The 25,254-nt window shown below is 39.4% G+C and overlaps 1 protein-coding gene across 3 annotated transcripts in view; it reads right to left on the bottom strand.

Moving 5' to 3' along the window:
- Nucleotides 1-4,003: 4,003 nt before the first annotated feature.
- Nucleotides 4,004-25,254, bottom strand: part of Slain2 (SLAIN motif family member 2) — a 51,373-nt gene continuing 30,122 nt past the window's right edge. Inside the window, exons 4-9 of one of the 3 annotated variants that reach the window (XM_051170489.1) lie at nt 22,794-22,955; nt 20,493-20,852; nt 19,863-20,000; nt 13,590-13,667; nt 6,322-6,637; nt 4,004-5,345 (exon numbers count right to left, since the gene is read on the bottom strand). In XM_051170489.1, coding sequence (XP_051026446.1) covers nt 5,279-5,345; nt 6,322-6,637; nt 13,590-13,667; nt 19,863-20,000; nt 20,493-20,852; nt 22,794-22,955 — 1,121 coding nt within the window. In that variant the 3' untranslated portion in view covers nt 4,004-5,278. Of the gene's footprint in view, nt 5,346-6,321; nt 6,638-13,589; nt 13,672-19,862; nt 20,001-20,492; nt 20,853-22,793; nt 22,956-25,254 lie in introns of all 3 variants that reach the window. The other 2 variants (XM_051170488.1, XM_051170490.1) reach the window with 2 other exon arrangements.

Here is a 25,254-nt window from a genome sequence, read left to right as displayed (position 1 = left end):
CCAAAGCTAACACAGAGAAACGGTGGAAGGTGAAGGCACCAGAGTGGCAGACACACACACACACACACACACACACACACACACACACACACACACACGTATAGAACTACAGCTATACTCAATACTGCCAAGCCATGGCTTGAAGCGAGCTGGGATTAGATCAAGACTCAGTAAGAGGCTAGGAAATATAGCTATTTGTACAGTCTTTCTGGAACCACGTACATCCCACCAGCAGAGTCTGTGCAACTCACAGCAGCCATCAGTGATCCAGAGCAGAAAGTTAACTGTCAAGCATGACAGATCCAGTTCCAGACAGAAAACAGACATCCTTAAGTCTCCAAGCTGGAATTGAATACCAATGTAATTGATTTTCCTTTCTGATTTGCTGTATTCTTCTAATTTCTATAATAAGTGTTTATAAGAAGAGCTAATCAATGTTTCAACAACAATTGCAACGTATATGATGGTTATCCCCGGAAGACTGTATACACATGTAAAAGTATTCAGAATTTTAAATGAAAACAATGTTCTCTACAAGACTTCTATACCTCAACTTCCTGTTTTATAACCATGTTTGGTAAATGCCTCAATATTGATTTCTGAATTGTAGAAATGTAATTATTTGTCTTCATACTTTTGTTTTATTTTTTAAGTCTGCTCATTTAAAAAGTGTTTTTCAAGACTTTATTTTATGCATGAGTGCTCTATCTACATGATAGAAGAGAGCATCTGATTCCAGTGTAGATGGCTGTGAGGCACCATGTGGTTCCTGGGACTTGAACTCAGGACCTCTGGAAGTGTAGACAGTGCTTTTATCTTCTATCTCTCCAGCTCTTCTGTTTATTTTTAAATACAGGTATGTATTAAATATTAAAAACAATAAATATTAAAATAGTAAACATTAAAAATAATTTCCTTTTTATTATGATTCATTTGTTTTGTTAATAATTGATAATTATGAATATTGAGGGCTTAGGGTATGTTTTGGTGCATGTATATAATTTATAATATTAACATATAGTTTTTTGGGTTTTTTTTTGGTTTTTCGAGACAGGGTTTCTCTGTGTAGCCTTAGCTGTCCTAGACTCGCTTTGTAGATCAGGCTGGCCTCGAACTCAGTGATCCGCCTGCCTCTGCCTCCCAAGTGCTGGGATTTAAAGGCGTGCGCCACCACACCCGGCTAACATAAGGTTTTCTTGTGAGACTATTTAGAGCCGTTCATTGAGATGTACACTCCTGTTGATTATTAAGTTGATGTGTGCTCCAGGCGGAACTTAGGCGCCCTTATCTGTAATTTGATACATGTTGACCAATATTTCCTAATGTGACCTAAAGTGGATGAGGACTGGTTTGAACTCAGATGCAGTTCACAGTTTTTTGTTTTTTGTTTTTTTTTTGGTTTTTCGAGACAGGGTTTCTCTGTGTAGCCTTGGCTGTCCTGGACTTGCTTTGTAGACCAGGCTGGCCTCGAACTCACAGCGATCCGCCTGCCTCTGCCTCCCGAGTGCTGGGATTAAAGGCGTGCGCCACCACGCCCGGCTGGCCAGTTCACATAGTTTTAAGTAACTTGTAGTGGATATGGCCGTGAGCAAAGCCTGTCTTACTTAGCCCACCTAGGTTTTCTACTTAGGACTATTCCAAATACAGCAGCAGCACTCCTTCCTACTATGTTGTCTTCTCTAGCATTCATTCTGCCATTTGGGGGGGGTGGGGGGGGGGGAGACAGCATCACTGTCTGTTGTCCAGATGGCCCTGTACTCACAGTTCTTTGGCTTCAGTACTCGGAGGGCAGATATGCTATATTCTTCTCCCAAACAGAGACTCATACACTAATTGTTTCGGAAGAGCCTCCATATAGGTCTTCTTATTGGAGACATACATGGCTTAGACAGACTTCTCATTCTTAACTGAGTATACTGACAATTATTTCAAGTGGTTCTTAAAGTCTTCAGCTGTCTTGGGGGAAGAATTCCAAGGTGGGTGTCACTTTTCTGTGTTATCAGTAAGACAAACTAATACAGATGCAAGCATCTCCTATCAAACAAGTTGAACTGATCGCTGAGCACGAGTCTTGGTTCTTCCATGCGAGAAAGAGCCACACCATCAGCTAAAATAAGCATGTGACTTAAAACGCATGGGGACTGCCTACCGGAAACCTTTGGGGGACTGCTCCTGTTTGTTTTATTGATACTTCTAGCTACATATCAACTCAGAGCAGATGAAAACGCTCCAGGAGAAAACCAAATGTGAAGTAAACTGCCATCATTCCAAATGATTCAAATATGAAACAAGGAGAGAGACTCAAGCCAGAATCCTAGTCAGGATCAGAAAGGACAGTAAGAGTGAGTCTGTGTGTTAAAAAAACAACTGAGAAATTTATTAAGACCAACTGTAGGTAATGGGGTTGGGGGAGAGAAGAGATCTTCCCATATCCAGAAACTAATAAAACACTTGGAAAATGAATATAGATTTAATAATAAACATTATGGTCAGGCTGTTTATTAAGGAGGTAACCACATATTACAAGTTCGGCTATAGAAATGTCTGCAAATCAAACTTCATGTGATCTAAAAGGACCATGCATCATACTGTCGAAACTGGACACCTGTACAGCGAATTAAGTCAGTTTAAACATACATAGTCTAGACCATCCTAGAGTTATACAAACATCTGGGGCCACATATGTATTTAATTTTCTTTACTTTCAAAAAAACTTTATATATATATATTATAAAAGTGATGTTCTGAGATAATTTAAAAAAGTCTCTGACAATTATGAATGGTCCCCAGTTTTACAAAATGTGATTCCCAGGGTATGAAAACCAAGAAGAGTCAACTCTTCACAGAGGTTTATACTATACAAACAAGTTTTGTAGAAAAATGATCCAGCAAATGCTTGAGTTAAGAATATTTATATTTTTCCAATTCTTTACACTTTTATTAACACACTTACAAAAAATAACATCCAAACACTGAGAAAATTAAATAACTTTGGAAGCAGAGGTCATAGTTTCTGCTGACATATAAGTGACAATTCTGGGCTGTTGGCACAAAATAATCAACATTCATAACCCCGTACTACTATATATCAAACATAAGTTAAAATCATAGGCACTAGTTTATCAAATCCACATTTCTTCTGTACGACTAACCACAGTAAATCCTTAGGGTTTTCCCAAACAGAAAAACTGGTAATACACAAAGGCTTTTTCTAGTAAAAAGGCAATTTTTCTCTTTAGGAAACTGAAAGCCAAGAGTCTGTGGTAGTACAGCAGCAAGTAAATTAATGTCACCAAACCCAGATCCAAAATACATTTTTAAACAAGTGATGAAATAGTTTAATTAAAAAAAAAAAAAAAAAAAAAAAAAAAAAAAAAGGTATTTTTTTCTGATGCAGCCATTTAAAAACAACGTTAAATAACCTGAATATTCCTTTTGAAACTGATTATCTAACTTAAAAAAATGTAATAGATGGTTCATTAAAGTTCCTTTAAATTATTAAATTGCAGCATTTATTTTTTTTTGAACTTTTACACTGAACAGGACCTGTTTGCTGTGTGCACATGTGACTCCACAGAGACAGCTGCTACTTCTTTGCTACATGGACACGAGACACTCCCCACCAATGCACACGTGTTACCTTCCTTGGAAAAGCAACAGTTTTTAGTTTATCATTATGGACAACTGTGACCTATTCCTTTCCCTCTCACCCTTCAGCTGCAAGGACACAGTATCTCCCCTGCTACACCACAGTGCCCAGCACTGGGGCTGCTTGTGCTAGCTTGCTGATTTCCAATGTCTCCCTGCTGGTCCAGCATGGTCAGTCATGGCAGACTGGGTCTCTGTCATCAACTTGATGCTTTCCTGAGCAGGAAGCTTTTCCTCTCTCTCTCTGCATCTCTACTTCCAACTCACAGAACATCCTCTACTTACAGGAAATGAGTTCAAATCCCTCCACCTTTATGTGACTCAAATGCCAGTAACAGTCTGGATTAAGTATTGAAAAAAAAAATAGACCTCATTATCAAAACTGAGAAGTCAGCTGGAATTATAGTTTGGTAATAATCCAATAAAACCTAAACAGCTGATTTCAAGGGAATATATATACACATATGCCATTTGAAAGCAAATACTTAGCAAATTATAGTCAGATGGTTTGATAGCAAACAATGCAAACATTGATGTAAGGCAGAATCTTAAGTCAAAAGGGACAGTATTTTAAAAAGGTACTTCATACAGTTATTCAGTTTCAAGTGGACTGACTACCACATAACAGACCGTTATGCCATGTAAGAGCAACAACACAACTGTCATCACCAGAGATTTTTGTAGTTAGGTGCATAGATTTCCCTTCCTCTTGCGGTATGGTTTTATTCCAGGTTGTAAGTTCTGAGGTGTTATTTTATCAAGAACAAAGATACATGTAACTGTTCTTTACATCAAAGGAACCTGGTAATGGTTTAGTTCTGTGACAGAAAACAGCAAGTGAGTAAGCTGGCTTCAATAGCAAAGGCCATCTTTCCTGAGCCAGGAACATACAGTTTAGAAGGATTGTGTAACTGATAGTAAGCCCTTTTGGCAATCAAAACAAGCACACGCGAGTCTGGGATGTTGATGCAAGGCGTGCCCTGTGATACCATCTGGACGTGGCTATATGTGAGCTATCTCTAAAACATAAGATTTAAAAGAATGATAATTTTCCCAAGTTGCAAAAGCAACTTACAAAACTTTCTCCCACACAGGTAGCATGTTTTAGCTCTTTAGCTGAGGTTCTTCCTTCCTTCCTCCCAATCTTTATAATTACTGTATCCTGAAGGACTAATACAACAATTTAATTAGTCAGAATATTAGTTCTTCTTAACACAATATTTATTGATACTACTTGTACAGTAAAGTAGGTTGAGGTTTTGGATAGCCTGAATTCCCCATCTTCCCATGTAGAAAGGTTCTCTCTTTACAAATGGGCATTTCTCTTTGGCATCCATTAGGTATTTGCCCAGATATTGGCCTCTGTCAACAAAACATGAACCGTGTTTCTAGTGAACAAAACTAAGAGTGACTCCGTGGAGCGATTGCATGATCACCAAACATAACTGATGTCACGTGGTACTAAAGTGCTGCTTCGCTGTCTCTGTCAAGTTTGTGCTAGTTAAGACAGAGAGGCTGGAGTTTATAACCCCCAAGAGTATCATCTGAAGATTCTGCATATAAAAGTTGGTTTCAGCTCGGTGAGGGGTATCCATGAAGCTGTGGACCTCTGCATCCTCGTCTCTGCTGGTCAGTAGCAGCCATCTTTCCAACTGTCATCTTTCATGCTACCATAGGTCTTAGGAGCTGGCAATGATCTGAAAAAAAAAAAAAAAGGAATTTTATGATTTTTATATCTGTACAAAATACAACCATACAATTTGTTACATATGTCTTCATTATTTTTCAGGTGGCAGAGTCACATGAGGGCTACTTCAGGAAGCACCAAGGCCACAGCTCTAAACTCTTAGATCAGGCTCTCCTAGCTCAGCAGCCTCACATCTCTCACATGTTAGCCCCTAATCCCTTTCTGTTAATGTGGCTGTGGAATTACAACAAGAGGAAAGAAAGTCCCTAACACACAAACAACCAATCTATTGTGTGGCGATGACTGTGACAATGCAGGCGTAGGTTATCACCACCAGAGTGGCAGGCAGTATGGGGCGCTGCGTAAAGAAAGGGTTTTGAAGTCAGACAAACTTGTGACTGACAGCCTTACTTGCATGTACTCAGGAAAATCAATTTCACTAAATTTCAAAATATTCATCTAAAAAATAGGAGTACTTATTACCATGACAATTAGACAAGGTAAGAAGTTATTTAGCACAACACAAAACCATTGCATTCTCCTACCAAAATCTGTAAACGTGGCTCAGAATCTCTGCGGTAGGGGGTGGATCTCTACATTTATAACAGCTCCATAGGTAACTGAGTTGTAGCAATTAAAAACACACGTCTACTCAGGGAACACAGACAGAACTCCCCTTATGCTTTTATTATTTTTATGATTGATCTCAAAATGAACAAGTGTCACAACTGACTGAAGTGTCTTTACCAACCTTGTCCTGGGAGTCTCCTGAGACGCTTACTTCATCATGTTGGGCATTTGAACAAGTTGAGTCTGAACCAAGGTGGCACAATACCCAAATGACTACTTCTCAAAAGGAGGCAATGCCTTACTTAACTGCACTAGCGCAGCGGCACCCACGATGGCTCTGCACACTCAGGAATGCAGAGACATGACTGAGTGCGGTCACCCACTCTCCCAGGCTCAAATGTGCTGAGCACACTTACCTGCGAACAGGCTGTGCAAGCTTGCTACGAGGCACTGGTATGCCCCCTGCAGAAGGGGCGCTCGGCCGGGGCAGGCCACTCCTCATCGCGGTTGTCCCTGCAGGTCTGGTTAGAGTGGCGCTGTTGATATTGCTGGACGGGTTTGCTGGGACTGTGTTCTGCACCACGGGAGGCCCAGGCGAGGAGGTGGTTTGTGTGAACTGTGTAGTTTCTTGGCTACCAGAACCAGAGCCATGGTTACTAAATGCTTTCACTGGTTGACGAAGAGCCAATGGAGATGGTGCTGCAGGGGAGCGGAACTTGCCTGGAGAAGGTACTGCATACAGAACAGCAAAGGAGAAACCATTGTTTTCAGAGGCCACCCACTAACAGTGAAACCACTGTTTGTTACCCATGATGACTAAACACTAAAATATCTATATGCTGAGCCTCAAATAAAGAACTTTTCTGGTCTAATAAGAAAAAGGATACCCCCTTATTTCAACTGTCCTTGAAAAAAGTGCCTTAGGCCAGGCGTGGTGGTGCATGCCTTTAATCCCAGCACTTGTGAGTTCAAGGCCAGCCTGGTCTACAAAAGTGAGTCCAGGACAGCCAAGGCTACAAAGAGAGACCCTGTCTCGAAAAAAACCAAAACCAAAAATGAAAAAGGTACCTTAACTAACATTAACTTGGATCACACAACAGAAAGGCAGGTGGGGCACAGCACCACAGGGACCAGCAAGATGGCTCGGTGGTTAAAGGCTTGCCACATATACATAGAAGTCCAAGTTCAATCCGAAGGACCCACATAAAGTAGGAACTGACAAAGTTGTCCTCTGACCTCCATACATATTGTGGCATGGAACATACCCCCACCACACCAATGCTTCCATGTGCGTGTGCACACGCAATGCAATAATAAATAGCTAGTCACCATAGGATTGTGTCTCACTGTAGCAAATAAATAGGGCCACATGAGAGCATTCTAGAGGTAAAAGATATGTTGGGTATCCATGTGAACAGAAATCTAATGACTAGAGCCTCAAAGCCACACAGCATAGGGTAACTAGAAATCAAGAATTAACAGTTACTATTATTTTAAAATATGGCTGAGTGGGTGATGGTGCTTGCCTTACATATGCAGCAATCTTAATTGATTCCCTGGAACCCCTGGCAAAAGGAGAGAAATAACTCCTGAAAGTTGTTCCGACATACATGTGTGTGCAATCCAGGAGCACATCAAAAGATCTATAAAGTCATAGGATGTCAAGTCTATTAAAACAAATGCCAGATACATAATGCGAAGTGTACAATCTGCATTGCTTTCTAAGTGAAGACAGGACTCAAACACATTTTACTATTGTAATAGGCCATTTTGAGATAAGTTAAGATCTCTTGGGGTATACGCTGACCATTTTCTGCTTCTTCGTGTTTGAACACATCTCTGAAAGGGTTTTAGTTTCCTCAGAGGGCCATGTACAACAATGCATAATTCAACTATAACCTGAATATGCTTTATCAAATATAGAACCTTGGTGATACAGTAGGGTAGAGGGGTATGTGGACCATAGGCAGAAAGCTAACTGTTCTCAGACACTTCCCTTAGTTTTAGGAGGGTCCAAATAGAGAGAACGCTTGGGCCACAGTAGTGGGTTGTTGTACACTTTTTGTTTTCTCCACTTCTGTCAGTCCATCCACAGGACAGAGGCACCGTAAGCTCTACTTAGAAATGGAGGAGAGGAAAGATGTGGTTAATTCTGATGATCAGTCTCATTGGATTGATGTGCTTAGGTTAGTGAAGCAGACTGCTAGTGTGTGTCAGAGTGTTTCCACAGACGATCAAATAAGGCCAGGAGACAGCTCTGAATGCGCATGTGTGTGGGGGCAACAGGACACAATGAGGACCCGCTGGTGGAATAAAAGGGGGAGGGAGCTAGCTAACACAAGCACTTTCTCTCTCTGCTTGTGGCCCCACAATGCCAGCTACTCTGCTCTGCCACACCCTCCCTGCCAACACTGACTGGAGGCTCTAAGATGAAGAACCAGAGAGGCCAGCCGGAAACCCAGCTTATTAAGGAGGGCTGAGAGATCAGCCTGCTACTAGACTCCTAAGACTGGATGAGCTCACGAAACATTTAAGAAGTACTCAGCCATTGAGCACAGTGATTTCTGCAGGAAGAATGCTCAGAATGCTGGGTCTAAGAGTCTGCTGTGAATGAATCAGTTCTGAAGCCCTGTGGACTCTTGCTGCTGCTCTGAACACACTGGACTGTAGATCAGAGAGGGGGTCTCAGGCAGATCAAACTTGAGTATACACAGAGGGAAGTCCTGCTTGCAGACAAATGACTGCAGCCCTGTGAACTGAACAGCTGGCAAAGGTCACACAGATCGGCTACTGGAGAGCCCTTGCCAAACCCAGGAGATGTCAGAGCATCCAGGAGGTACTCTAAAAGGATCGAGCCTTAACTGGGAGGCAGGAAAGGAACAAGGGAAAAAAAGATACCCGAAATTTGCTCTAACAAAGCTTATAAAACAAACTTCTGAATAGATGTGTCCACAAGTTACCATCTATGTGGGCAACTCCACTGTGTGTAATAAGATTACATCAGAACATACCCATTCATTTACACAGAAACCATGGCTGCTTTCAAGTTATAGCATGTGGTTGAGAAGTTGTGATAAAGACCATATGGCCACAAACCTAAAAGAGTTATTATCTGGTCTCTGAGAAAATATTATACTATATAGGCTTACATTGATTTGACATGATAAAGCCCAACAATATTTAACAATATTTAACGGTGGAGCAAGGAAACAAGGAAAGCCAGGAAGCACTTAGTCCAGAGGGACCCAGGCTCACGGACACACGCTGAAATGTAACGAGGAGAGGGATGCTTTCAGGAAATCCATATGGAGCTTTTTAAAGATGACGAACTTAGAACCAATGTGCTAAACTGTGTTATGGGATTACCGCAGCGTAGATGCTGGGGAAGAGGCAGTGTGACACTAAGAACGATAAACCCAAAGCACAGAGCAGAAAGAAGACACATAAAAGGGCAGAGGCCTCAATGGACCACGGCCGGTATTAATATCTTTTAATATATGCACTGAGTCCCAGAATTGGGGAGAGACGGTATGGTGAGCAAGGCGATGGGATAAAGCCATGAACTCACTTACAGGGCTGGTGCCAGGGCAACTATCTAAGCCTGACAACCTGTTTGGTCCCTGCAACCCAGAGTTGAAGGAGAAAACTGACTTCCCAAAGCTTCCTCTGCTTCCACACTCATACTGTGGCACACGCATGAGCATGTGCACAATGCATTCATGCACACATACACATAAATAATAACATAAAATAAAAAAGACATAAGTAGAAAAAGCCAATCAAACAAAAAACCTCACACTCCCTACGGAGGAGGAGCAGGGTGAAGCAAGAACTCTGCACTAGGAACGTCACAGCCAGATTTCTGAGAACCAACAAATAACCTTTTCCTCTTTTATTCTCTTCTCACATAATATATCCTTATTACGCTTTTCCCTCCTTTGTACCTCCCAGCTCCTCCCCACCTCCACTCCCATATGGATCCACTCCCACTTTCTCTGTCACTCTGTCACTAAGGGGATGACTCAATGGCTAAGAACATTTGGAGTTCAGTTCCCAGGCCCAACATGGCAGTTTACAACTGTGTTTAACCTCAATTCCAACGGATCCAGAACCCTCTTCTGGCTTGCACAGGTACCAGGTATGCATGTAGTGTACATACATACAGGTAGGCAAAACATCCATATACATAAGATAAAACTTTAAAAAGAGAAGGGCTGGAGAGATGGCTCTCTGGGTAAGAACACTGGCTGCTCTTCCGAAGGACAAGGGTTTGATTCCCAGCACCACATGGTAACCCAAAGCTCTCTAGTCCCAAAGGATCCAGCATCCTCTTCTAGACTGGACTCCAAGGGAAACACACATGTGTACATGGTGCACAGACATACATAAAGGCAAACATGTGTACAGATAAACATAAATCAATCTTGAGGAAGAGGGAAGAGTGGTTAAAATATCAGACTTCTCAACAGAAATGATGTAAAACTAATAGAATAACATCATTAAAAATGCCTGCCCAAGAGGCTAGCGAGACGGCTCAGCAGTTAAGAATGTCTACTGCTCTTGCAATGAATCCAGGTTGGTTCTCAGCACCAATGCTAGGCATCTCACAAGTGCTCCAGTTCCAGAGGATATAATGTCCTCCACAGACACCTACATGCATGAGTGCTCATAAACACACAGGTGTGCACACACACATAATAAGTAGGTAAGTTAAAAGGCTGTTCTACGTTCATACAAATAATTTTAAACTCAAATAAAGATGTTTAAGAACAGCAAAAATGAATCAACCCCCCCCAAACCAAAGCAACACCAACAATAATCGGGAAAAAAAAAAAAAAAAAGAGGGAATTTGTTGTTAGTTCCACTGAAAGAACTGTTAGAGGGCACTTTTAGGAAGAAATGAAATAATGCCATGTGCCAACTCACTCTGATTGAAGCTGTGAGAAACGGCAGCAGGAATTTTATCACTGATGGTCAGCACGTAAAATAAAGTGGCTACAGTGGGCATTGGCGTCAGACCCTGGAGGCAGTGCAGTCTCCAATTCACAATCATCAGCAACTGAATCAGTATTTATTTTACAATGACAGGGACCGAACCCACAACCTTGGGCACGCTAGGCATGTGCTTTACCGAGTTACATCCCAGCCCCTAGTTTGAGACAAGATCTCACTACATATTCAAGCTGGCCTTGAACATACATCCTTCTGCCTCCACCTTCCAAGTGCTCAAGTTACACGTAACAACTCCCATGACACACCACCACAACATATGAGAGCCTGGATTACTAAGTAAGATGAAAACAAAACAAGAAACCCCCACAGAACACACACAGACTCCTCCTTTACCAGGTAAAGGCATGTAGAGATACAGGAATTCCAGTACCCAAAAGACTAGAAATTGTTGGAGTAGGTAGGTTGCAGTTTGAGAGCTTGGCCTCACAAAAATAATGTAACCCCTTTAGAAATTTGGTCAAAAGGAATGGTCTCTAAAAGTAATAAGCACAAGATTAAATCCTTAAGTAAGAATGTAAAATCACACAAAAGAAATACTTTTGAAGTGTGTATTAGATTTCATCCTATTATAAAGAGTACAACTTATTTTTTCCGTTGTAACGTTGTACCTCTGGCAACCCCCTCACTTCTTTCCTTCAACTCTTCCATCTCTGATATCCTATTCTACTTTCTACTATAAGGTAGTTTTGAGTCTTAAGGTCCATCCATATTGTCACAAAGCATCTCATTGTGGCCTTATTCTGACATATTCAAATATCCAAGCATTCACTGAGGATGCTCAGGCTAATTTCAAATTTTAGCTCTTATAAACAGCACTTCAGTAAGCAAGGAGATGCTTGGTCCCAATCTATTTAGTCTCCCTTTTCATATGTACTTCCAGTAATATGTGTGTTTCATTGGTTTGAGCCAACAGTTTTCATTCTTATAAAAGGTTTCTTTTTTAACTTACTGTGTGTGTGTGCGCCCCTGTGGACACCAGAAGACTGTACTGGGTCTCCAGAGTTTGGAGTTACAGGTGGTTGTGAGCCGCCTGAATGGACGCTGGGGCCTGGGAACCGAGCTCAGGTCTTTCGGAAGACTAACCAGCCAAGTGCTGTCTCTAGCCATCAGTTTTAGATTTCATCTACTGGCTTTCTAAGAGCTTAAATGTCATCTAACTTTCTTGTTCAACCTCCTATGCGCTCCTCTTCTGCCAATAAAATTATATTGTAATTGTGGTTAAATCTAGTTGTGTTTATGTTAACATGATGTAAGCAGTTATGCTTTACTTCCTTTCTTGTAAAATTTCAGATAATAAGATCCCTTTCTATAAACACCAAACCATCTCCTCCTCATTCTAAAGAACAAGCCCTAAGCAGTGTGATATTCCTGAGTATCTAGCATTTAGTACATAAGCACGCACCCTATGCTACTGTTTGTCTCCCCCCTCTTTCCTACAGAGCATATTCTTGAAAACAAATTACATTCACAAACTAAATCACTGTGAACACACGTAAGCCTGTTAAAAAGTGTAAGGGCTGGAGGGATGGCTAAATGAGCTGCAGATGGCTCAGCGGCTAAGAGCAGGACGGAAGCTCATGATTCAGTGCCCTCCTAGTCTAGTGTGCAGGCATAAATGCAGACAAAGCACTTATATACATAAGTAAATAAATCTTTAGAAAAAAAGGCTAGGACTTACATATGAGGGAGAATATATGATATCTATTTTTAATCAGCTAGGCAGTAGCCACATCTGTAATCTCAGCTCCTGGGAGGCAGAGGCATGTGGATTTTTTTGAGTCTGAGGCCAGCCTGGTCTACAGAGCTAGTTCGAGGACAGCCAAGACTACACAGAGAGACCTTGTCTCAAAAAAAAAAAAAAAAAAAAAAAAAAAAAAAAAAGTATATAGTGTTTTGCAATCATACTAACCACATCTTTCTCCCTCCTTAAATAAATTAAGCATCAAAATTTCTCTTTCCTCAGGCTTTTCTTACTCTCATAGGGCAGATTCCCCTGTCATTGCATGTGTTTGTTCTGTCTCTTCTCTCTGAGGCACCTGCTCATTCTCAGAATTGCTACTCTAGCCTATGCCACTGTTTCTCTCAATTCTTTTGTCTTTCACCTACCAACATACCCTGTCTTTTGGAACCAATATTATCTAGTTTTAGCACCCAACTTTCATATATTTCTTCAGCACTTAGTTCTTACAAAAGCTACCACTGTATGGCAAGTCTTTCAAATGTAGTCACTGAACATAGGACTTGCGTCTTAACTTCAGTCAGCATCTACTGCAAAAGTGTTGCACCTTATGCTGCACATAAGTAAACCCAAAGACCAGTACTGGAGAAGAAATACTAATAGATAGAATGTGACATTTATAGTACCTATTTGTCTAATTCTCATTAATTTAAAACAATAATCTTTAGTTTTAGATTAGTAGGGAAAATGATAAACTATCATTTAATCCTTTCAGAATGATACAATACATACCTCTGAAGAAAATAGGTTTCTTCTGGAATTATCCATACAACAGGGAATTAATCTGCATTATTTTATTAAGGAAAAAAAACAAAAAACAAAAAAACAACTTGAAATGTGCCCTACAGGCACCACTGACTCAGAAATCCAGAAGGTGCAAGGTTTATTTACACTACTTGCTGAAATTCAAACTCAAGAAGAGGCTGTAGTTACCTCTTTTTGTAGATGAAGGTGGAAGCAACTGTTTGGCTTTGAGGGAAGAACGAGGCAAACTTTTCAGCCTTTGAGAAGCTGTTGAAAAACAAGGAAGTGTAATATTTGCTGGGAAGTACAAGGTGAAGGCTACACCTTCTGCAAACCTGAACACTTAAAAGAGATTTATTTAAAACTCATCAAGGAACAGAAACCATGAGACAAAACGTTAGAGTTCTAGAAGCGCAGGAATTTTTAAGTGATGCTTCGTGCATTAAGTTGCAAAAGAAAGGGGGCAGAAATCTTAGTGCCATTGCATATTTTTAGAACTAGGTTTTTTTTGTAGGTTAAAAAAAACCCTCTAATATGTCAATTGGCTGGAATATCAAAGAGAAAACAAGCCACCAGCAAACATGCTACAGATGCAAAGAATACAATACAAGGATAAAAGTGATGAACACAAGCACACAATAAGAAGTGAACACAGCACCTGTTCGATGCAGAAAAAAATAAAAAGAAAGAAAAGGGGGAAAAAAGCACATTTTGGCAAGCAATTATTGGCAGATGAATTGCTCCAAAATCAAACAGTAATTTCCATTCTCAAAAAGGAGAAGAAAACTCAGAACCAGACAAGTCCTATCACAATCTGGCTGCTTTCACGTGTTCAATGTTATCTTGCTGTAAAATCCAACTAATTTGTACCTCAGGTCTGGTAGTAATACATCTGGTCTGTGTGTGTGTGTGTGTGTGTACACACTGACAAGTCAGGACGTTTGCTTTGTGATGTCATTAATGAAGACTGCACATAAGACAGCCCAGAGCTTCTCAGAGTTAAGGAGCGCCAACTACTGCAATACAGAGTCACTCTGCTCCAGTGGTTTCCAATCAGTCCCAGTCCAGTCACCTAGTGAAGTAGCTCTAAACTGCCATTCTACTGGTCAGAAAAATAGACTTTTTACACTTTTAGGAACTATGTCCAAAAGAATAAAATAGAAACGACAGAAACACCAAGGTTCTATCCCTACAAGTCTGTCTATGTAGGGCATAAAAAAAGACCTTCGGGTGGTAACGGGATACTGGATGCATCATTACAGAGAACAGGGGGGACTCTTTGTCAAAGCAAAGCACTATGTCCTTACTGAGACAACTTTTAAAACAGGAATATGTACCTAATTTCTAAGTTTACAGCACTCTAAACCTTACTGCAGCAACATAGTGTTTGATGCCAATGTAACACAAACATGATCAGGGAAACAAGCAAAAACTTCTCTATACTTGGGAAATATAGCTATAACCACAGAATTATAGGATACTATTATCAAATGTTATCCAGCTACGTATTTGTCCACATGTTCTCTGTCATTCACATATCCACCCATCCACCCACCCATCCACCCGTCCACCCATCCTTATTTTCATTTATTCAAACAGAGGAGTATTCCAGGTACCCTGTTTGGGTAAAGTAGACTCAGTAGGAACTTTTCTTATTCTTATTTAGGAAAGGGAGAAATGAAAGTAAAGTAGCAAAATATAAGCCTTCCCTATAGCGATGAATGCTAGGCAGGAAAGGAAGTAAGAAAGGAAGAGGAGACGGGAGGTGTAGTTACACACAGGGCAATCCATAAAGATCCCCTGAAGATGACATCTGCTCGCAGGTCAACTGAACTGAAGAGTGGGAGGGAGCCATGTGGGGCTCTGGAGAAGGCACTGCAGACAGGGAAGAAGCAACAGTGGGAATGCTGAGATTGGGAATATCAAGTGTTTAAAGAACAGAAGGTGGCTCAGATGTAAATGACCAGAAAAGAAAAGCAATGAGCATATGTGGGCAAACTATGAGCCATTATTTGTTCAAAAGTCATACTATTCTCATTTCTGTTTGTGCACAAGCAAGCGCATAAGGCATGACATGGGGTATGTACGTCAGAGGACAACTTGCAGCAGTCATTTCTCTCTCCGCCATATGGGTTCCAGTGTTACTGAACTGAGGGCATCAGGCCTCCATGCTGAGCCTGACGCCTCTCCTCTGCTTCCACAGCAGCTCTGGGTTACCATCCTTGGGCACGCGAAGGCCCAGGCTATCTTACATATAAATCACATTTCTACTGAACAATACACATGTGACTGACAACTGTACAAAATGTAGAGACTCATGTAATTTTCTTAAATCATGCCTCCGCAGAACCATCCATGAGTGTTTTGCAAGAGGCCTATGCATGCGGATTAGGCTGGAAAGGTCTCTAGACAGTAGAAGGGGCTGCTGGGCGGAGTAGTTTGGTCTTAGCTGTGTTACACTCTAGATATGTGGGCCTGCATAATTCACTTGCTTACATAGATATTCACCTTCTACAAAAATAAATGTGAATTTGTGAGGCTCAAATGCTATAATGCATGTAAAAATACCACAGGCATTATAAAACAGTAATCAAACTTTGGATATTAAAAAAACCATTAGACTGTCTTGAGGTGGTCATCTATTCTTTTTCCTTACTTATAAGCCATTAATTCCTATATTTTTCTGAAAATTAAACTTACACCCATACTTTAGTAATGTTAGAAAACAAATTATTGTCCTTTTGAAAAACTCTGCCTCTAACAAACCTTTCCCTTTCGTTGGAAAACAAAAAACTGCTCTGGTTTCTTAAGTGCTCCGGTTTTCTTAAACTTTTTAAGTTACTCACATTTTACACATATGAAAGTTGAAAACATATCAGCACTGTCATAATCCTCATATTTGAACGCTAACATCCACAATAATGCAGCCATAGCAAATAAGCATATAAAAATAGTGACTGGCATAGTGACAAGGCAAAGAAGTGGCCCAGTGGGTAGAAATCAGCAGCCTGGCAAAGTTAGCTTCATGCAGACCAGCAAATGAGACCAAAGCTTTACTATTCATAACTGGAGAAAGAATTACTTAAAACAAAATGGGTCAGACTAATAACTCAAGTTTATAGACAATATACCAATTTACTATATAAAACACATAAAAATTGCTATTATACTTTTACATGTACTTTTATATCTACTTTGACAATATATATCAAAGTAAAATTAGAAAAACTATATTACATAATTACATACACAAACAAAGCACAATTATATATATATATTTTATCTATCAAAAATATGTAAAACTTCAAGAACAGATAACCATGATATATAAACTTAAAGCAAAAATCTAAATTTATATTCAATATACTTTAAAAATAGTTTAAAAAAATAAAATAAACATGACTGTATAATCACAATTCTACTGCTAAAGAAAGCAGATAATTATCAAAGACTTTAATATACATTTTCTATTAACACTTGTTAACATATATTATTTCAGTCCTAGGTTCTCAGTACGTCAGCTCTTTCATTGCCGCAAAGCTTTAAGAGGCTAAAATAGTCCAAAATAAGGGGATGAGGGCAGAAAATTTAGGCGGAACTGGTTTTGTTATCTAGGCGGCTGTCTAGAGCTTGATCATGCAGAATTTTGAAAAGTCTAGATCTTAATAATCCATACTAACGCAGCGGCATCTTGGAGGCCAAGCACAAATGCTTAGCTTAGTGTAGGGATGCCTGAAGGCAAGGCTGTAATACTTGTGAGGACTATAACTCCTTTCTTTTTTTTTTGGTTTTTCGAGACAAAGTTTCTCTGTGTAGCCTTGCCTGTCCTGGACTAACTTTGTAGACCAGGCTGGCCTCGAACTTACAATGATCTGCCTGCCTCTGCCTCCCGAGTGCTGGGATTAAAGGCGTGCGCCACCACCGCCCGGCCTCTTTGTTTTGTTTTGTTTTTTATTATTATTTATTTATTTATTTATTTTTTGAGGACTATAACTCCTTAAAGCCATATTTCATGTCACATTAATATGGTAGGTTGTTGTTTGGTATAAAGAAAGTATTTGAGGGGGAAGCTCCCAGAAACAAGATATTTTTTATATTCAAATTAACTCGTGAGTTTAAAGACATAAAATGTAGCATTCTTTATTTCAGGGACAATAGAGTTCAAAGTCTACTTTTAAATATATTTTAAACTTTTATGAATTCATGTCTCTAATAGCAATGATTATCTATTCTGTTGTTGTTTTTTTGCTTTTTTTTACGTATCAAGTCTTCAGTATGTAGAGTATAAAATTTAAGTTGATCTTGTACAAAAAACATTTTAGTAGATACCAAGTAGAATAAGGTATATAAATGCTGATTAACAATTTTCCACAGTGCTTTAAATTGTCTCAAACTCAGAGCAAAAAAAGAGAAAGAGGTATTTCTGTATGATCTTTATACCTTGGTAATAAACCATGGACGTGACAAGTCTCTATGGTGGACTTCACATTCTAGAGCTAGATCAACACAGTCTGGACACCAACCTGCCACTTATTAAGGTGTATAACCACAGGCAAGTTATTTATATATTGCATAGAAGTAATTCCAACAGTTCATTTTAGACTTTTTTTAACTTAAATTTTTTTTTGGTATGGCTGTTTTGCCTGCATCTGTGTGCTACATGTATCTCTGGTGTTCATTGGATGCTCTGCAACTGGAGCTACACATGGCTGTGAGCAGTCATGCGGATGCTGGGAATTTAACTCATCCTCTGGAAGAGTACCCAGTGCTCTTAATTGAAAACCATCTCTCCACACCCTCCTCAATTGCTTTGATTATATACTCATGCCTACCTTAGTTGGTAAGCAGCAAATGTTTCAAACCACATCCCTGTATGCAATACACTGTGTCTGATATTTGCTGGAATATTCATTTTATTTGTTTAGAATTCCATGGTTACACTGTGACAGCTATTACTTCTGTGTGGTCATTACTGCTTTTGTTAATGCTCTATGAAAGACTTGCTTGGGAGCTACGTTTTAGCTTCCAATGCTATGTCCTCCCCCAAATCTAATCATTTTTAAATGTAAAATACTGAGCAATTTAAATCTTTCAAGGAACCTATGTCATGCTTGAGTAGAAATGTCTTGTCACAATACTTCCAGTCAAAAATAAAGACAAACATTTATTATGAATAAAGATTTAAAAAAATTACTTCATGAAGACCTGTCATATTCATGGGTTAGTATTCATCCAGTCACCAAAAATAAAGATTATAGTCATCTTGTATCCAGGTCTCACTATATAGAGCAGGCTGGCTTTGAACTGACTGAGATCTGCCTACTTTGCCACTTGAGAGCTGGGGCTAAGGGCATGAACTACCATACCAGGACTCAACTTCATTTACTCTATTTTTAGTTCAGACTTAACCCAATAATTTATCCCAAAGCAATTTAAATGAAAAGATGTTGATTAATTGTTAAAAAGTGATGGTTTTGGTAATATATTACCTCAAATTTTAATCTATATTACAAGTCAAATTAGAAATATGGATTAATCGGACATCTACACTGATAAGCACTACACTGTTTACACATACATCCCTGGCAGACATAGAGATTAATCATATTAAAAAGAAAAACTTCCCATGAACAGATACAGATATTAAGTGAGATTATACAAATCCTTATAAAATACTTTGTTTTGCAAAGAAAAGCCGCAAGTTCAGCTTTGCTATAGATTTAATAGACTGTATTATTATTGAACAACCAATTACTTTTATTATGATATGGCCTAAAATATGTAATAATAAACTTTAACTTTGTTTTACTTCTGTGGCATTGGGATAAAATTCAGGCCCTCATGAACACTCACCAAGTATTACCTACCACTGAGCTATACCTCCAGTTCTAGAAAGTCTCAAAGGGGAGATTTTTAAAGAAAACATATTTATTAAAGATAAATAAATAAATATTTTTAATTCAGTTTTTATTTGTAATAAATGTTTGACTTTTTATTTTGTGACAAGAATTATGTTAAAAAAAGAATTATGTTAAATAAGTACAGGCATTTCTATGGTAGCACAACATATATATTCCTTAAGAGCCTTAAATTATACAGCATTACATATTAAAAATAATGATCTTAATTGGGAGTGGTGACACACATCTTTAATCCCGTCATGAAGGGGGCAAAGGCAGGAAGATTTCTTTGAGTTCTTAGGGGAGCAGTGCACACACCATGATGCAGGTGTAGACGTTAGACATTAGTTTTCTTCTACCATATGAGTTCAAGGTCTCTAACGCAGGTTGCCAGGCTACCAACAGCTGCCTTTACCATCTGAGCCATCTTGCTGGACATGCAGTGTCATATTGTGGCAATGGTTTAATAATATAATTAAACCCGAATCAGCACAAAATCAATTTCTATAATTTTCATTTTCTGTTCCTGAATGACACTTCCAAGTGTAAGAGAGGTACTTACTGGCTGAAGCCTGAGGCTGCATTCGAGGTATTCCTCCATTTGGCACTTGAAAATTAGAGTCACTTCTGCTGCTTTTCACTGAGTCAACCTGCGTGTTCGATGTTCGGGAGAGGTTTGGAAGACTGCGTCTAAGTTTTTCTACAACCATGGGATTAAAATCATCATCATCATCATTATCATCACCATCATCAAACCATTCTTTCAGACAGATACTAAAATATTAAGTATAATTTAAAGTAAAATAATATATTTGAACATTTCTTTTTGTATATGTAGAAGTAAAAGGAAATGATAAAAAACAAACCCAGAGATTACGAATAGATGAAATAACAGCATGCTTAAAGACACTATAAATTATATAATTGAATCTAGACAAAAAAGGCCACTCCACGAGTCAAACAAAGCAAACCCCTTAAGATTCCCATGCCCAGTTAGCCCTTGAGTTGGGCTTAGGAATCACATTAGTAACTAACAGATATTTAGTTTCAAAAAGTTAAATTTACTTTCTCTCATGTTTGCATTAATAAACAGTAAACATGAACTACATACTTGAAATAAAAACATTGTGGAAAATGCACTCTTTTTACACTAAAAGTATGGACATCTTTTCCCAAAGTTCTGCTGCTTTACCTTCATTTTTGACATTGCTTGTCTGTAAATCTGTGGGATGGCCTTGGAGGGAAAGGCGAGGCTGCTGCAAACGGCTAATCATGGGCTGTGGGGACACTCGGCTATACTCTATTCCCCGGGCAGGAGAGCGTGAACGAGGTGAGTTTCGAGGTGACTGCTTAGGAGACGGTCGGGGTGAATTCCGTGGTGATGGAGAAAACCTGCTAACGGCAGGGTAAACTGCATGATGCATACTATCCTCTTCATCATCCAAGCTCTGTGCATCCAGTTCCTGATCACTAAAAGTGCCTCGCCTTGTAGAATTGCATGATGAGCCAGAACTGCGTCGAGAGGTGGTGGCTGCATACTCTTGCCGGAGACCTAGCAACATTGAATGCATTATTTAGTTGACTGTATTTTTTCAAACATTTAAATTTAAATATTAAAAATTAAGCAATTATTGTTGAGAAATTCAATTTAGGGTGTAAAGTACAAAGAAAAATTTCTTTTCTACTTCTAGACATTCTTCTATATAAAGATGCACAGACTACATCTCAAAGTTATTTTTAAACTAAATGAAAATCTATTATTTCATTTTAGGAGTCTAAGCTAACAAGATAAAGCTATAAATTAAAAACACCAAAACACCAGTTCTACTCTAAACACAGAAACCCAAAGTTGGATTGCAGGAACACTGAGAGAGAACTATGTAAACACTGAACAGAAATATCAGTTAGCACACAAACCTTTACATTAAAGTTATAATGGGGAAAAGAGGAGTCTAGGTATGTCTTCAGCAAGCCCTGCTGGCTACTGGCATCTACTAAAAGGGGTTGTATAGGCACATTCAACCTGTCATTTCTTTATGCACAGAAACTACTGGAGGGGCAAGCTCCAGGCCATCTGTTAAGACCATAGATCCCCGGAGGTGGTGTTCAGTGGCAGAGCACACATGAGGTGAATCCCCAGGAACTACAAAATAAAGAACAAGCAACCCCTCCAAATCCTTGGCACTTCTAGGTTCGTGTAGTCCTGTAGGTCTGGGATGCGCAAAGGAACTGACTTCCTTATTGTCGGCTACAGCAAACAACGATAACAGAAGACAGCAAAGTGACAGGGCACACTGTTTTAGAACAGGAAGTCAGTGCCCAATGCAGCAACTGCAGTAACAAAGGAGAGCTTATTTAAGCAAGTCAAAAATCACTATAGTATTTTGCATTTCTCACTGTACAAACAAAGGTACTTGATCAGGCAATAGCCCAAATATGTAATTCTATTTTTTAATATACAAATCTTAAAAGAGCCATGCTATAAGAATAAAACCATGGCTTTAAAAAAGGACAGGAAGATTCTTTCAACTAGGTATCATGTATGATTTTGGTAATGTCATTTTAATTACTAGGAAAATATTCAAGTGTGTAGATGAGTTAGAAAGAACTACTAAAGTACAATAAAGTTACAATTTGTACTATTTGTTACCAAAACACAGCATCAAAGCTATATAGCAAATAGCCTACTGAGCTCTCTACAGAAGTCAGCATTCAAAAAACTGGAGTTTATTCAGGTGCAGAAATTAATAACTGGTATCTTACCGACCCCACCACTGACTCAGGAAGGAGAGGCGTAAAGTCACAGAAAACAGCTGTGCTGTGCTATTAGCGTTTTGGGCTAATGACTCAAGGCAGTAGAAAACTTCAGAGCCACTGACTGTATTTCACTGAGAAGGTTACAGGGATCGTAGGACAGTTTATTGTGCTGCCTCCTACAACACATGCATATGCAAGAACAGCACCACCACCTTCTTGCATTCAAAGAGAGCCAGGGCATCCATCCTTAAAAAGTATAAAAAAGTTGTGCCTACATGTACTTTGGGGGTGCCAGAGGCAACAAAGACCTTAGATACTGGAGCTCTTACTGTAGGTAAGCAGATATAGAGAGTAACTTTGATACTACAATTTCATGGAAGAGTAGTAAATGAAAAGGTAAAAAGGCTTCCTCCGGGGCCATTAAAAGCACACTAAAAGATACAAAGTAACAATTACAATGGCAAGATCCAACACAAAGTGTAAGGGCTCAAACAGCATTCACTGAAGCCCAGCCTCCAGTGCCTTTCTTTGTCCTTCCTACAGCAAAGCTGTATTAGATAAAATAAAACTTGAAAGCAAGTACCTATGTGGCATTAGTCTCTGAAATGTCTACTTCAACATTTATGCTTTCACCATCTTACTGTTTTCCATAACACTTTAACATCCATAATAAATGTAGTATGTACAATAAGCTGTGTGGTGGGGAAAATCCCAACTTTGAATGATGAACACTTACTTTCTTCCTGCATCCGGGCTAGAATCTGCACATCAGTTACATCATTTAGCTTATAGTTGGATCCAATGGAGTCTTCATCTAATTCGGAAGCACTTAACTCACTATCTACAGAGGACTGAGGGCTGAGTGGAGGGTTTCTGTCTGATGAACTTTTGAAGTTACCTTTAGAAAAAGGAAAAACACATAAAACTTTGGTAAGAAAAAAACAGAGTTAAACATTTGGTGCAATTAGCCAAACAATTACATCTGTTGATTGGTTTTTTTGTTTGTTTGGTTGGTTTTTTTTTTTTTTGAGACAGGGTTTCTCTGTGTAGCCTTGGCCATCCTGGACTCACTTTGTAGACCAGGCTGGCCTCGAACTCACAGCGATCCGCCTGCCTCTGCCCTGTTGATTCTTTTTATTTTGTTATTTGTACTCACAAAACTCTCCAAACTTGACATTAGAAACTGACCTTAAGTAGGCTATAAAGACTCCTTTACATACTATGTCATAAACACAAAACGTCTTTTAAGTATAACTTACCTCAAGTCCCACAAAACAATTAAGCTTTCAGCCAGTGCCTTAACCTTCCTAATGCTGTGGCTCTTTAACACAGCGCCTCATGTCATGGTGACTACCAACCATAACATTATTTCATTGCTACTTCATAACTGTAATGTGGCTACTGTTATGAACTGTAATGTAAATCTCTGTGTTTTCTGATGGCTTTAGGCGACCCCTGTGAAAGGGTTGTGACCCACAGGTTGAGAATCGCTGGGCTAGAGGATTTCAGCTTTTAGAAGGCACTCAGGGAAACCATTCTGTGGGTAGATGAGTATATGACATAGCGTTTTCTCCTCTCAAATTCAGTTGATGTTAGCAACACCATCTTTTCCTTGAAGAAAAACCTTACCTTTCCTAAACAACAAAACTAATTTGAGAAAAGTAGATTTCTTACTTTTAAGAACCAACTGAAGAAGAATACTAAGTTGCTTTGTCCTACATGATGTCATGCTTGCCAAATTAGAAACAGGGCTCCAGTATGCCCTGATGTTTAGTAGTGACATACAATAGATGTAGCAAGAACATGAGTAGATTTTAAAAGCAATGTTTCATGTAGACCAACAGGAGAGCACTGTGGGAACAGACTGCACACTGGCAGGAATCTGTGTGTTCTTAGGAAGCATTTTCACGGGGACCTATTTCATGGAGGAAATGATAAAAAGCCCCCCTTTTGGGGACAGGGTTCTAATTTGTAATATAATCTGTCCTTGAACGCACTAGGTAGCCTAGGCTAGCCTCAAACTTCCAATCCTCCTGTCTCAGCCTCCTGAGTTATAAGATTACAGGTATGTACCAAATCATGTCCATCTAGTTTTCCAAAATGTTCACCATTATAGCTAACTACCCACAAGCCTAGTTCCAGACCCAGCTGAAGCCCTCTTTGTCCAGGAACCACCTTTGTAAGGAAGCAGCTTCGTCTCACCCCCATCTTAGCCTTCTGTCTGTAGTCATCTTCATGTCCATGGGCTGACGTGCAGATTGGTGACCTGCTTCATGGAGTCCCTCCTTTCCTCTTCATCCTTCCCTCTGCCTGCTGCTATGTCCACACCCAAAGCCCTGGCACCAGAATGTGTTTGGAGACGCTCTTTGCAAGGTCAGTTTCACAGGTCACCCAGCACCCTGACCTGGCCTGCGTACTTCATTATTCTCCTGCACTAGCTCAATCTGAGGACGGCCAGACTACGGCATAAGACACAAACACAAAGACAGGGAGTCCACATGCTCAACTCAAACCACAAATACAAAGAACATGATGGCCAAGGTCTTCCTTCGAACCCACTAGAACTATATTAGTGTTCTCTAGACGAACCCCAGAATTTAAAAGGATAACCATAAACTTCAAAGGATTTGAAGAATTTAAAAAATACACAAACACACACTTTACTGAACACAAAGAGGACAACAATAATGTTTAAGGAGATACAAATGTTGTTGAATGAAATGACCAAGATAATCTGTATTTGAAAACTGATGTCAACAGCGACAGAAACATTAAAGAGAACACAAGCTAAAATGAAGATATAGTACAGAGCTATAGTAATAAAACAATATGGTTCTAGCACAAAACAAATATGCAGAAGAGCAAAACAATGAAGACTCAAACATGAGTAATCCTAACTATAGCCATGTGATAGTCCACAAAGAGACAAAACAGCATGCTTTATCAAGAGGTTCTGGGAAAAAGAGATGCCAATACACAGAAGAATGAAATTAGACTTGCACAAAATTAGATCTCCCACGAAAATTAGCTCCAAGTAGATCAAAGACCTCAATTTGAAACCTGAAATATAAAACTGCTAGAAGAAAACACAGGCAATACCTTACAAGATATTAGCGTAGGGATGAACTCTCTGTATAGGACCCTGTTTGTCCAGCAACTAAGGCCAATAACTGACAAGTGAACCTGTATAAAACTAA

This window comes from Acomys russatus, chromosome 28 (assembly GCF_903995435.1).
Source record: "Acomys russatus chromosome 28, mAcoRus1.1, whole genome shotgun sequence".
In the NCBI taxonomy this organism is placed as follows: Eukaryota; Metazoa; Chordata; class Mammalia; order Rodentia; family Muridae; genus Acomys; species Acomys russatus.
Note: the sequence above shows the minus strand (reverse complement) of the source record. Positions and strands in the feature narration are given on the sequence as shown.